This window comes from Chanodichthys erythropterus, chromosome 22 (genome assembly GCF_024489055.1).
Source record: "Chanodichthys erythropterus isolate Z2021 chromosome 22, ASM2448905v1, whole genome shotgun sequence".
NCBI classification, from domain to species: domain Eukaryota; kingdom Metazoa; phylum Chordata; class Actinopteri; order Cypriniformes; family Xenocyprididae; genus Chanodichthys; species Chanodichthys erythropterus.
Genome location: NC_090242.1, coordinates 16,320,824 through 16,333,419, shown reverse-complemented (window position 1 = coordinate 16,333,419; position 12,596 = coordinate 16,320,824). Strand labels below are relative to the sequence as shown.

The window sequence follows — 12,596 nt, the reverse complement described above, 5'->3', positions numbered from 1 at the left end:
GCTGGCGGTCAAACTAGCTTTGGAAGAATGGCGTCACTGGTTGGAGGGTTCGGGGGTACCTTTCATCGTCTGGACCTATCATAAGAACTTAGAGTATATCAGATCCGCTAAACGACTAAACAGGCTCGGTTTCGATTTTTCTCTATCATATCGTCCCGGGTCTAAAAACATCACATCCCGATGCTTTATCTCGTGTTTTTGATCGTTCTGAACGCCCGTCCACTCCCGAGTGTATTTGACCTTAGAGACTCATTGTCTCTTCACTCACATGAGAGGTCGAGTCGAAGGTCCGCACAGCCTCAGAAGGGGTACGCCTCCGCCCGGGTGCCCGCCGAGTCGATTATTTGTGCCAGAGAGGTTACGTTCAGACGTTATCCGATGGGGCCATGATTCTAATCTGGCTTGTCATCCAGGGATTAGTCGTACCAATTTTTTGGTCAAGCAATGATTCTGGTGGCCCTGCATGGCTTGCAACGTTCGCAATTTTGTTTTGGCTTGCTCTGTCTGTGCTTGTGATAAGCCTTCTAATCGTTCCCCAGATGGGCTTCTTCAACCGCTGTCTGTCCCTTCAAGACCCTGGTCCCACATAGCGCTAGATTTCGCCACAGGCCTCCCTCCTTCTCAGGCCAATATGGTGATTTTGACCGTAGTGGACCGGTTCTCGAAGGCGGCACATTTCATCCCCTTGCCCAAATTACCTACTGCCAAGGAGACAGCGGTTACTGTCATTAATCATGTCTTCCGTATTCATGACCTCCCGGTAAACGTGGTTTCTGACAGGGGATCCCAATTTACCTCCAAATTCTGGAAGAAATTTTGTCGATTACTGGGAGCAACTGTTAGTTTGTCGTCTGGGTTCCATCCCCAGAGTAACGGGCAAGATCGTAGTATTCTGTCAATAAATATTGTTATACTTGCAATTGGATCCTCTGTCTGTGTTCACTTCCTGACTAACCATTTAAGGGTAAGGGTTTGGGTTAGGCAGTTGTGATGGGTAGGGGTAAGGAGCTAAAGATTGCATTGTCAAGGAATGTGCTAACAAAGATATACAAGAACGTGTGTGTGTGTTCTACTGACCGCCTCTTGTGTTTTTGAAAGCAAAAATGTGTTCTGTGTGAACAAGCCCTAAGTCTGAACCTCAAGCTGAGACTCGAACGCAGGTTGCCTTGTGCCATATATGGCATATTACACTATTGCTCCTACATAACAGCTTATTTTTATTAGTTATTTTGTCCTTGGGTTGTTTATTACATTTCTCTAATAGTGAAGCTGTGTGCTAGTTACTAATAAATATATGCTAGAACTTTTCAGTTTATAAGCCATTTTACTGCTAAATCACAGAACAGTTTTGACAATGTATTTCTGCACTACTTATAGGTGGACTCAGTAAAATTTCAAAAACACTGTTTGGAAGTTAGTCGGTGATACCAACAACAAATGTCTAACCAATCAGCATTAGACGGCTGAGGAGAGAGAACGAGCAAGAGGGAGATTTGATAAAAAGAAGAAAAAAACAGCAGAACGAGAGATGGGACAATACAAACGCTCAAAAGAATATCACTGGAATGAAGATTTATGACAGGGCAAATCTTTAGGACCACGTTTATATTAGAAAAGCTTTCCAGCGCTGGAGAGAACAAAGCGGGAAGGCCTGAAAACAGATGTGGAGGCTGCTTTGATCCTGCTTCTCATGTGAGTAACACTGGGTTTTGATTGTCTATAGACAGCATTGCCCCGCTAAGACCGATAAGACATAAAAGAAAGTTAAATCCTTGGCTAAATGATAATACTCGTGCCCTTAGAAGGCAATGTAGGCAAGCAGAGAGAAGATGGAGAAAGACTAAATTACAAGTCCATTACGATATCCTTAGAAACTCTCTATTTAGTTATCAAAGGGCAGTAAAAAAATGCAAAAAATACTTATTTCTCTAATATTATCAGGGCAAACACTAATAATTTGAAGCTCTTATTTTCTATTATAAATTCGGTAACTCAACCTTTGAGTAATGTGTGTCAAAAGTCCTTGTTTATTTCATGTGAGGACTTTTTAAATTTCTTTAGCCAAAAGATTGCTGATCAACGAGCGCAGATTCCTGTGGTGAAAACCGATTCATTTGACGATCCTGCTTGCAATGCTGAATTAAGGGTTTTTGAGCCTATTACTCAGATTATGCTGCAGGATATTGTACAAAAAATGAAACCAACATAATGATTCCATACCCAGTCATTTGTTAGAGCAGACCTTTGACTGCGTATCACTGAGTTTAGCTCATCTGATCAACAAAAGTTTATCTAGAGGGATATGTCCACTAGTTCAAACATGCTGTGGTGACACCTCGGCTAAAGAGACCAAATTTAGCTCAGGATGAAATGAGGAATTATAGACCAATCTCTCAATTGTGCTTTGCCTCAAAAATTTTAGAAAAAGTTGTATTGCAACAGTTACTCTCATTTCTAAATGAAAACTCTATAGGAGAAAGGTATCAATCGGGGTTCAAATCAGCCCACAGCACTGACACGGCATTATTGAAAGTGTTAAATGATATCTTCCTGGCCTTAGATGACGTCTGAAGGCTCATCTTTTTAGTTTAGCTTTCGAGTCTGCAGTGTGTTGAGGCATCGGCTTTTGTGTGTATTGTTTTAGAGGTTTGTTTAGTGCTATGTCTTATTTTATGTAGAATTTCTTCATTGTACAGCACTTTGGTCAACACTCTGTTGTTTTATAGTGCTTTATAAATCAATAAATCAGTCAATCAAATCAATCAATGAAGGAGATGATGTTGTTTTGGTGTTACTCGATCTGAGTGCAGCTTTTGACATGACAGACCATCCTCATCTCCCATCTTGAACATTTAGTGGGGCTAAAGGGCACAGTTCTGTAATGGTTTCAGTCCTATTTGAGCGACAGATGTTTCTCGGTTAACTTTAATAATACTATCTCAGGTAAAAAACATCTTCCTTGGGGGGTCCCGCAAGGTTCTATCCTTTCCCCTATTCTTTTTTCGTTATATCTGCTCCCCCTGGGCAGTATTTTTAGAAAATAAGGAGTTTCATTCCATCTTTATGCCGACGACACGCAGATGTATTAACCAATTAGACATTCCACAAATTCAGTTGAGTCATTTCTAGAATGTTTAAAGACAAAAAAAATTGGACGGCAAATTTTTTTTTAATGCTGAATGAGGAAAAGACAGAGGTTATAGTTTTTAGCTTAAAGAACTCGACAAGAAATGTATTAGATTCGAGCCCACTGGCGTCATATTTGAAAACAGCAGTAAAAGATTTAGGTTTCCTAATTGATAATAACCTAAAATTAGATAAGCAAATTAACTCAGTGGTACGGGCATGTTTTTATAATTTGCGTCTTTTAACTAAAGTAAAACCGTTCTTAACAAACTCTGACCTTGAAAGAGTAATTCATGCCTTTATTTTATCACGGTTCGATTTCTGTAATTCTTTGTACTCTGGCATTACTGCCACATCTTTGTCCCGACTACAATCGGTACAAAATGCTGCGGCAAGGTTACTAAAGAAGGTGAAGAAATATGAACCAATTACCCCTGTATTAGTTTCCTTAAATTGGTTGCCGGTCCGTTTTAGAATCAAAAACAAAATTTTATTGTTCGTGTTTAAATCCTTAACTAACCAGGCACCGTCATACTTGGCAAACCTTTTAATTCCATATAATCCTCCCAGAAAACTACGATCAGAGAACCAAAATTTACTTGTAGTGCCTAGAACAAAGTACCTATGTAAAGGCGATCGGGCATTCGCTGTGATAGGGTCAAGACTTTGGAATGAGCTACCGCTGTCGATCAGGTCCACCAAATCTCTGTCAATATTTAAGAAAGTGTTGAAAGCACACCTAATGTTGGTAGCATATAATGACTAGATGTGGTCTTTTTATTTTGATGTAGTGTTTTATGTTGTCGATGTATGTTTTTTATTCTCCAATGTAAAGCACTTTGGCGCAACCTTGTTGCCTTTTAAATTGTGCTGTATAAATAAATAGAACAAGAACAAGAATTGAGCTTCTAACGCCCTAGACGCCCAAGTTGAAAAATCTGAACTTTGGCGTAAATTCGCGGCGCGTTAACCAATCAGGTACTCTGCTTTGGTAGTAACGTGTTCATGACGTGATCAGCGGTGGAGACCAGAACAAAGATAATAGTCTGTGTGTGGCCACCTATGATGTGTCATCATATTTTTACTGAGACAGGAATAAAAAGAACCTTGTCTGGAAGAGGATAAGCGAAGAAATCGGACAATCTGGTTCATTTTGATTTTAGCCGTTGATCATAGCCCACCTGCTCGCTAGCAAAAGCTGGCCGGCATAACCGAGTTAAATTGCCACTACTGGTTTCCAACTGACAAGATAATGTGTTTATTCAGAGGATCTGTGCAGAAAGAGATGGAAACCCCTCCCATGACGCGAATTCGCATCTGAACACACTTTGTTTAGACGTGCGAATAGAGCGAATTTTACACGCGTCTGAAGCATCCGACTTCAAAATGTTCAAGCGTCCAACTAGACGTGTCTGACGCGAATTTGACACCCCAGACGCGTTTGGTGTGAACGCAGCATAACAACGAACACTTTGTATTAACTCTTGTGTACTGTACGTTCATTTTTTGTGCTTCCTTGTCATTTGTTCATCAACTGCCCTTTATTTTCCGTGAAGCATTTTGTTGTGCGTCAGCTGTGATAAACAGACATCCACTTGCATTGCGTAACAGTGAGAGGCTTGCAGTTAAACTACTGCACACTGACGACCGCTAGAGATGCTATGCAGTGTTTAGCGTCATTGATAGTGCATTCGCCTCACCTGCCTGCAGCGATCAGGCTGGAGTTCGAGACTGACTCGAAGCAGGGTGGTTAGGATTGGAGGGTTGGAGTTTTGGAGGCGGAGCAATGAAGAGAGGGGTGGGTTTGTTTGGGTTGATTTCAAATATCAACAGTGTCTTTCAAAATCTACTGATGCCACCTTTAATGATTCTGTATGCACACGATCTGTGCGCCACAGTCTGTGTGTGTAATGTAGCAGCGCAGTTTAGCTTGGAGATTAACTTACATGTACAACAAGCTGTTTAAAATCCAGATAGTATAGCCTATCAAACATATCTTATGGAACACTCTTGGAGTATGCATTTATTTGTCATTAACTGTTGGATACGGAATGTAAATGTGGACTTCAAAGATTTCTTATCCTGCTGGCCATGACCAGAAACTAGTCGACATCATGCTTAAAGAGTCATGGCAGAGCATTAAATCCCTGTAATTTTGTGAATATTATACCATGAAAAAGCTTTTTCCAGTAAATACCACAGTTACATACTTTTTTGTTACTACTGTAAAACACTATTATATTCATTCAAGATCTTCAAACACTAAGAAGCATTCATTTTATTATTTATATTTTGATCAATGATGTTGGTGACTGATACTAAGTTGCCACTGTTTTATTGTGACAACATGATTATAATGTTTTGGCATCTGATACCTTATTTTTCCAGATTAAAACTGGTTCATTTGAATTCATTATTAAAAGTTTAATGACTCAGACGTTTTTGAACAAAGGCAGTGTGGTGATTCAGTACATTCATTCTCTGTATTAACATGTACTAGGTTTGTTTGGTACGCCCATTATTCACAAAAGTCTGCCCCTTGAGTGTTTATTAATCAAGTATTTTGGTTAATTTAATGATTCTTTCAGCTACCAATAAGAGTGTAGGTCCCTCATCATATTTAAATTCAGCAGATTGAAAATGTCAAATAAATAAATAATAACCCATCGGATACTGGAATATTATTCAACAACATATTTATGTGCAATTTGAAATAATCGCCATGTTTCTTTTGTACAGTATTTTATTTTTAAATTTGGCGTGGTCACAACATACAGTACAAATTGTAACAGTTGGCCTTCAAATTAATGATTTGTCATACATTTGTATTAGATCATTTTGTTCAGTTATTCATAGTCTTCTGTAATTCACCTCCAGATCTTGTGAAGCCCTTTTACAATGCATTGGTGAATCAAATAAGAGAAACAGAGACCAGATTACTGCTCAGTTGATTCTCAGTTTAATACAGGAAAATAGAGGATATTTATACTGATACAAAAGCAGGACATCAGTTCGCTGAGCTTGGTGCTAAAAATCACGTACACAGGAGCAAGTCTAGTCATCTAAACAATTGCTGGAAATAGGGTCTCACACAGAAGCAAAACTTGAGACAAAAACAGAGACAGAGAGCCTAAAAATCTCTTAGAACAGTCAAATGTCATAGTTTAGATGTTACACCTCATCATACCTGTAGTAAATCACTTCTGAGTGTCCTTATTCTCACACAAATTCCACCGGGTCAAAGTACTTCAGCGCTGATCAGTGCTACAGGAAATTATAGTACCGTTACAGTTTTCATGGTACAAAATGGTTATCATATAACCATATCCTTAAAATAAACCATATTGTGCATGATGCTCATACGTATTCATAATAGTCCAATCCAAAAATGAAAATCTGTTTTCTTACTTATTTTTTACGCAAAGTTTATCAGAATGTTTGCGCTGCTCTTTTCCATATCTTAAATGTCATCACACAAAACTATTGTACAGCTTTAGGGAAACTCAGAGATATAGTGCATATAGAGTTGATTGAATTGTCTGTTGGAACAACATGGCGGTGTGTAAAGGATAACAGACTTTTTATTTTTGGGTAAACTTGGGCAACTGGGAGTGAAGAATGATGGGAGTAGGACAGCACTGAGCAGTTTAGAGAGAAACTCACAATGACTAAAGCAGAAGAGAATGAAGGAAGATACAGGTTGGACAGGTTCGGCCAGTGGGCTGGTATTCTGAACACTCAAGACCAGTGGGGTGTGGTAGGAGTTTGGGTTCTAAAAGGAAATGATAGAAACTGCGGTTGGGAGAGGAAGAAGGAAAGGTGCCGTAGTTGGTGCCATCGATACAGTTGAATTTTTCAGAGATTAAAGGAGGAGACGGATACATCCAAGTGTGAACTCGTGAGGTGAAGTGGATTCTATAAGTAGACTCTGAGGTGGACTGATGTAAACTGACCTCATTCTCCTGAACCAGAGAGAGATCCTGGGCAACTGAGACACCGCAGAAAGAGGAGGAGGTAGAGGAGGACCAGAGATGGCTGAAGCAGCAAAGATTGAACTTTTTGTCAAGGTCAGAGCTTAATTGCACAGTTCAAAATCTGTCAAATATTCTAAATGATGACTGTTGTCATTTCTTAAAGATATAAGATCTAAAAAGTTGGAATCTTGCGATCTAACCTTTGCTCAAAATGTTTGTACTTCCAATCATTCCTATGACATAACCTAGTCGATTGTTTGAAAACAATATCTGTGGCCTCACACAGGTCATGAACAAGTGTGAAATTGTTTCAGTTCTTTTTCAGGAAGTAGTTCAATGTATTTTGTTGTACATTAAATCATTTCCATCTTAAGAGCTTTAACACTTTACTTACTGAATGTTGTCTTCAGGCAAGCGATGATGGTGAAAGTGTTGGTAACTGCCCTTTTTGTCAGCGGCTCTTCATGATACTCTGGCTGAAGGGGGTCAATTTCACCCTCACCACAGTGGACATGAAGAGGTGAGAGATGCCAACATCAGGATATCAGTTCTTCACAGTGAAATCTCTTTGATATTTCATTTAGTTGTTTCTTCTAGACAACAATGAGATTAAATGGAGTGCAAATTGAACATCTTTCCTTAGCAATTGTAATATCACTCATCTTAGAAAAGATCTCAACAATGTCTTAAACTCTGCTCGGTTATGCAAAAGTCAGAGATATAAAACCCACAAAGTTATTCCAAAACCAAATGACCTGAGCTGTTATCAAATTAACTTTCAGAGGCAAAGTGTATAGTACAAACTAAACATGACTAAGTATTCAAAAAGGCTATGAAAAAGCAACCTCTGATGAATAACATGGTCTTGGTTAATATTATATTTATAAAATTTCATATGGCTCAGCTTTTCTAGTCAGGATACGTTCTAATATCTTATGAAATGGCTTTTGCTTTGGGAAATACACTAGAATTTATGGTTTAGCACATTCAATAGTCTAATACCTGAAAATGTTACATCAATGTATAACACAATCTGATTCTTTATTTATGATTTCTTTCTTTCTAGAGCTCCAGAGGTACTAAAGGACCTGGCTCCAGGTTCTCAGCCCCCTTTCCTCATCTATAATGGAGAGGTCCGTACTGACACCAACAAGATCGAAGAGTTTCTGGAAGAGACCCTTGCTCCCCCACAGTGAGTATACATTCATAAGTATTTTGCTTGTCAAAAATGCTGTAAAAATATGTATGAATTCCTGAAGGGAAATGTATCTTACAGTTTTTACAAAATGACACAATTTCTTCCACTACAAATTCAACCCTTTACGACATGAAGTATAAAGTTAGAATCACCCAGTAAACATTTGCACCATTTTTGCATTGCAGCTATCCCAAGTTATGCTGCCGCTATAAGGAGTCTAACATGGCTGGAGATGACATCTTTCACAAATTCTCGGCTTACATTAAAAATCCCAATCCTGGACTCAATGACAGTAAGGGTCATCCTTCTCTGAAGTATTTTGGCCAGTAAACAGTGAAGTCTGTATCTGATCAGAAGTCAGTGAAGCTCAAAAAATTAGCTTCATGGCTTAAAGTCATTTTGTGTTTGAAATATGGGAGCTGTCATTTCAAAAGCATTTGGGAAAACTTGTTGCTCAAATTAGTACATGGCATAGATAAATAGATAGATAGATAGATAGATAGATAGATAGATAGATAGATAGATAGATAGATAGATAGATAGATAGATAGATAGATAGATAGATAGATAGATAGATAGATAGATAGATAGATAGATAGATAGATAGATAGATAGATTGAATATTTGCATTTGAATATCATCATCTTAATGGTTGTGTACATTTCAGTGCTGGAGAAGAAATTTCTAAGGAGTTTGATGAAGTTGGATCAGTACCTGTTGACTCCCCTTCCTTATGAACTGGACCAGAATCCAGATTCAGCCCAATCCACAAGGCATTACCTGGACGGAAATTCACTCTGTCTTGCTGACTGCAACCTGCTTCCAAAATTGCACATTGTCAAGGTCACTATTTTTCTCATTACTGATATAATATAGTGTACTCCTATTTAAGTGGAATCACTTCCAAGAAATCACTTCCTCTACTCTGACAGTCTTCATTAAATCTAAATAATGTGTTCGCTTTATAGGTAGTTTGCAAGAAGTACCGTGGTTTTGAGATCCCTAGAGAGCTAAAAGGCCTGACAAAGTACTTGGACAAAGCATACAAGGAAGATGTGTTCCACCTCACCTGCCCAAAAGACAAGGAGATCCTGCTTGCCTACCATTCAGTGGCCAAATATCTCAACAAGTAGAACTGGACTTCTAAAGGGGAGAAGGACAAAAGATTGTGTGGAATTTATTGTAAATTTGTTTTATATATACGTCAAATGCCCCAAAACTGCCTTTGTATTCAATTGTATTCTTAATGGGAATTTTAATAATCCGAATATATTGGTGGTGGTTGTTTTTGTTCATTTTTCATTTAAAAACCACAATTGTGAATATCAGATGCCTGCCTTGCTTGTTCCTGCCATTTTGTTTTTGTATTTAAATGTCACTTTTGAGTGTGGTTTTGATGGATTACTTTTGTTTGATAGCCACTCATTTAGAAACATCTGTGAAAGTTGTTTTTGAAGGCCATGTGAAATGAGACATGTAATTGGTCTGAAATTCTACCCCATGAGAAAAAAAGACAAAGCACTAGACAACTTTTACAATGATGTTATTGATCTCAAACATTAATGTTCGTAAGGAACGTCCAGTATGCATAAAACGGCTTGCAAACAAATAAAATTCTTATGGAAGAACAGTGCTCTATTTGATTGCATTTGGTCAAGCTATCAGCTGACAGAAACATAAATGTACACTGAATTGTCTCACACTTTTCCTACCGTCAGCACGGCAAAAACATGTAGGCCCGGTTTCACAGACAGGGCCTAGCCTAAGCCAGGATTAGGCCTTAGTTCAATTAGGGCATTTAAGTAGCTTTTATAAATATACCCTAGAAAAAAAAAAAAAAAAAAAACATTACTGGTGTGTATCTTGAGACAAAACAACGGCACTAACATATTTTAAGATCTGTCAGTACAAGTTGTTTTCAGTTAAAAAAGCTCACGCATTTTAGGCTGTGACTATCTTAAAGGGTTAGTTCACCCAAAAATGAAAATAATGTCATTTATTGCTCACCCTCATGTTGCTCTACACCCATAAGTCCTTCGTTCATCTTCAGAAATCAAATTAAATTTTTTTTGATGAAATATGATTGCCGATTTCAGAATACTGATACATGAAGTTTTGGAGCCTTACGAATCGAATCAGCGATTTGGAGCACCAAAGTCATGTGATTTCAGCAGTTTGGCGGTTTGATATGCGATCCAAATCACTGATTCGACAGAAAAGATTCGGAACGCTCCGAAACAGTGTTTTGAAATCGGCCATCACAAGATATAGTTAAAAAGTTATTTTTGTTTTTTTGATGCACAAAAAATATTCTCATCACTTTATAATATTAAGGTAGAACCACTGTACTCACATGGACTGTTTTAAATATGTTTTTAGTACCTTTATGGATCTTGAGAGACCATTGCTGGCAATGCAGGCCTCACTGAGCCATCAGATTTGATTAAAAATATCTTAATTTGTGTTCTGAAGATGAACGAAGGTCATAGGGTCATACAGTGAGTAATAAATGACACTTGGGTGAACTAACCCTTTAACCCTTGTCTGTGAAACCAGGGGATAGGCTATTATAGAGTTCAATGTGCATACAATGGCCTGGTCCCAAATCATTTTGATTTGCATTTATGCTTGTCATGCAGATATTTTATGTTTATAAAAGAAAACAACACTAGCTAAGAGAATATAATGCTATTATGTGACATTAATAGTTTATTATTATACTTCACCACTTTCCCCATTTTTATTTTATGATCTGCATAATTATTGGTATTATCACGACATTGTGTATGTTGTTTTGCATATGATAATTAAAAAAACGAATAGTTAAACAACAGCGGTTACGATTGGACCCTTCATATTAATTGTAGCCAATGACATTGCATGTCACTGCCACGTGAAGGACTGTCAAGGCAACAGCAGAGATTTGATTTCATGGGGCGTAAAAAGAAGCTGCCAAAGTTTACAAAGGAGTGAAATTTGTGTGAAAATGACAAGAAAGTGGCCCAGTCAGCAGCTGCGATATAAATAAAAGGATTATTTCAGCACCGGTCTTCAATTTCGCTGTCTTTAGTAAGTAAGCTACTGTTTGCTAGCTAATTAGCATATTACTCTGTCACGTATAAACCACCTGCTAAAGAGGCGTTTTTGTAAGATATGCGTGTTTTATTGGTATTTTTGTTCAACTGGTCTAAACCTAAAACAGAATTCATCTGTTCCTATAAGTTGGCATGGTTGTTTACACTTTAAATAGCTGTAACACCCATAACACTAATGCATGTTGTCATCACTGCTCCAATGACAGCAGAAACACTGCATCATATTCAACTGGCATGCTTATTTTTCCATCAGATTATTGCTTAAAATTGTTTGCAAAGGTGTGTTATGTTCAACTAAAACAAATGTTTATTTCCAAAGCAGTTGCAGTTCAGACTTTGACTGTTTTCTTGAATGAATGACAGCTTGAGAACATGTATTAAATACAACTAAATGCATTCTCCATAAATTGAGTGACTTTGTCTTTTCAGAAATGGGAGAGAATGAAGATGCTCAGTGCATGTATCCTGTAAGTATTATGGATCTCAACATCTCAAATGTCATTTTTGTTGTACTTGGTTTGTTATGAATGTGAATGGAACATAATCAGTTCATGTAGTTTATTTTTATTCTGAATAGCACAAAACAAGAGAACAAACATGATAAACAGATAGACAGGAGAGTAACACAAATATAGATCATGTAAAGTATTACATTAGCACTTTAGTTTATGGTCCAGTTCTCACTATTAACTAGTTAGGTATTTATTAGTACTTACAAAACACATATTTATAGCTTATTCTGCATGACAATATTCTACATCCCTTAATCTTACCCAATACATAACAATTACATTACTAACTATTAATAAGCAGTAACTAGGAGTTTATTGAGTCATCGTTAATAGTGAGAATTGGACCCTAAAGTGTGAAATTACATATAATTGAGTACTACATATAAAAATGGAAGACAACAACAAAAGTGTAAATAAGTATAATACAGTATAATACCATCTGCTTACTTGCATGCATAATGGCTTTAATTCAAAGAGCAAGATATATTTTGTTCAAAAGGGATTTGTCAGGATTGGAAATGTGTTCTTGTATAATTTTTATAATTAAAAATATGTTTCATAATAATTTATGTCATAAAAAGAACAAAAAGATTAAAAAAAGAATAAATGACTAATTATACAAACTAATATATATATATATATATATATATATAAAAGCTCATGTAATTTGTTAATTGTTTGTCCAATCCCT

The 12,596-nt window shown here is 37.3% G+C and overlaps 2 protein-coding genes across 2 annotated transcripts in view; both read left to right on the top strand.

The window, feature by feature from the left end:
* Nucleotides 1-5,632: 5,632 nt before the first annotated feature.
* On the top strand, nucleotides 5,633-9,916 carry clic3 (chloride intracellular channel 3). The gene is made up of 6 exons (XM_067375971.1): nucleotides 5,633-7,193; nucleotides 7,511-7,620; nucleotides 8,167-8,292; nucleotides 8,484-8,590; nucleotides 8,966-9,141; nucleotides 9,267-9,916. Exons 1-6 carry the CDS (start codon nucleotides 7,158-7,160, stop codon nucleotides 9,429-9,431), a joined length of 720 nt encoding a protein of 239 aa, XP_067232072.1. The 5' UTR covers nucleotides 5,633-7,157; the 3' UTR covers nucleotides 9,432-9,916.
* A 1,283-nt stretch (nucleotides 9,917-11,199) lies between these two features.
* The window catches only part of pnpla7a (patatin-like phospholipase domain containing 7a), a 37,038-nt gene continuing 35,641 nt past the window's right edge, over nucleotides 11,200-12,596 (top strand). Inside the window, exons 1-2 of the mRNA XM_067375108.1 lie at nucleotides 11,200-11,367; nucleotides 11,823-11,860. Of these exons, the coding sequence (XP_067231209.1) occupies nucleotides 11,825-11,860 (36 nt within the window). The 5' untranslated portion in view covers nucleotides 11,200-11,367; nucleotides 11,823-11,824. The remainder of the gene's footprint in view (nucleotides 11,368-11,822; nucleotides 11,861-12,596) is intronic.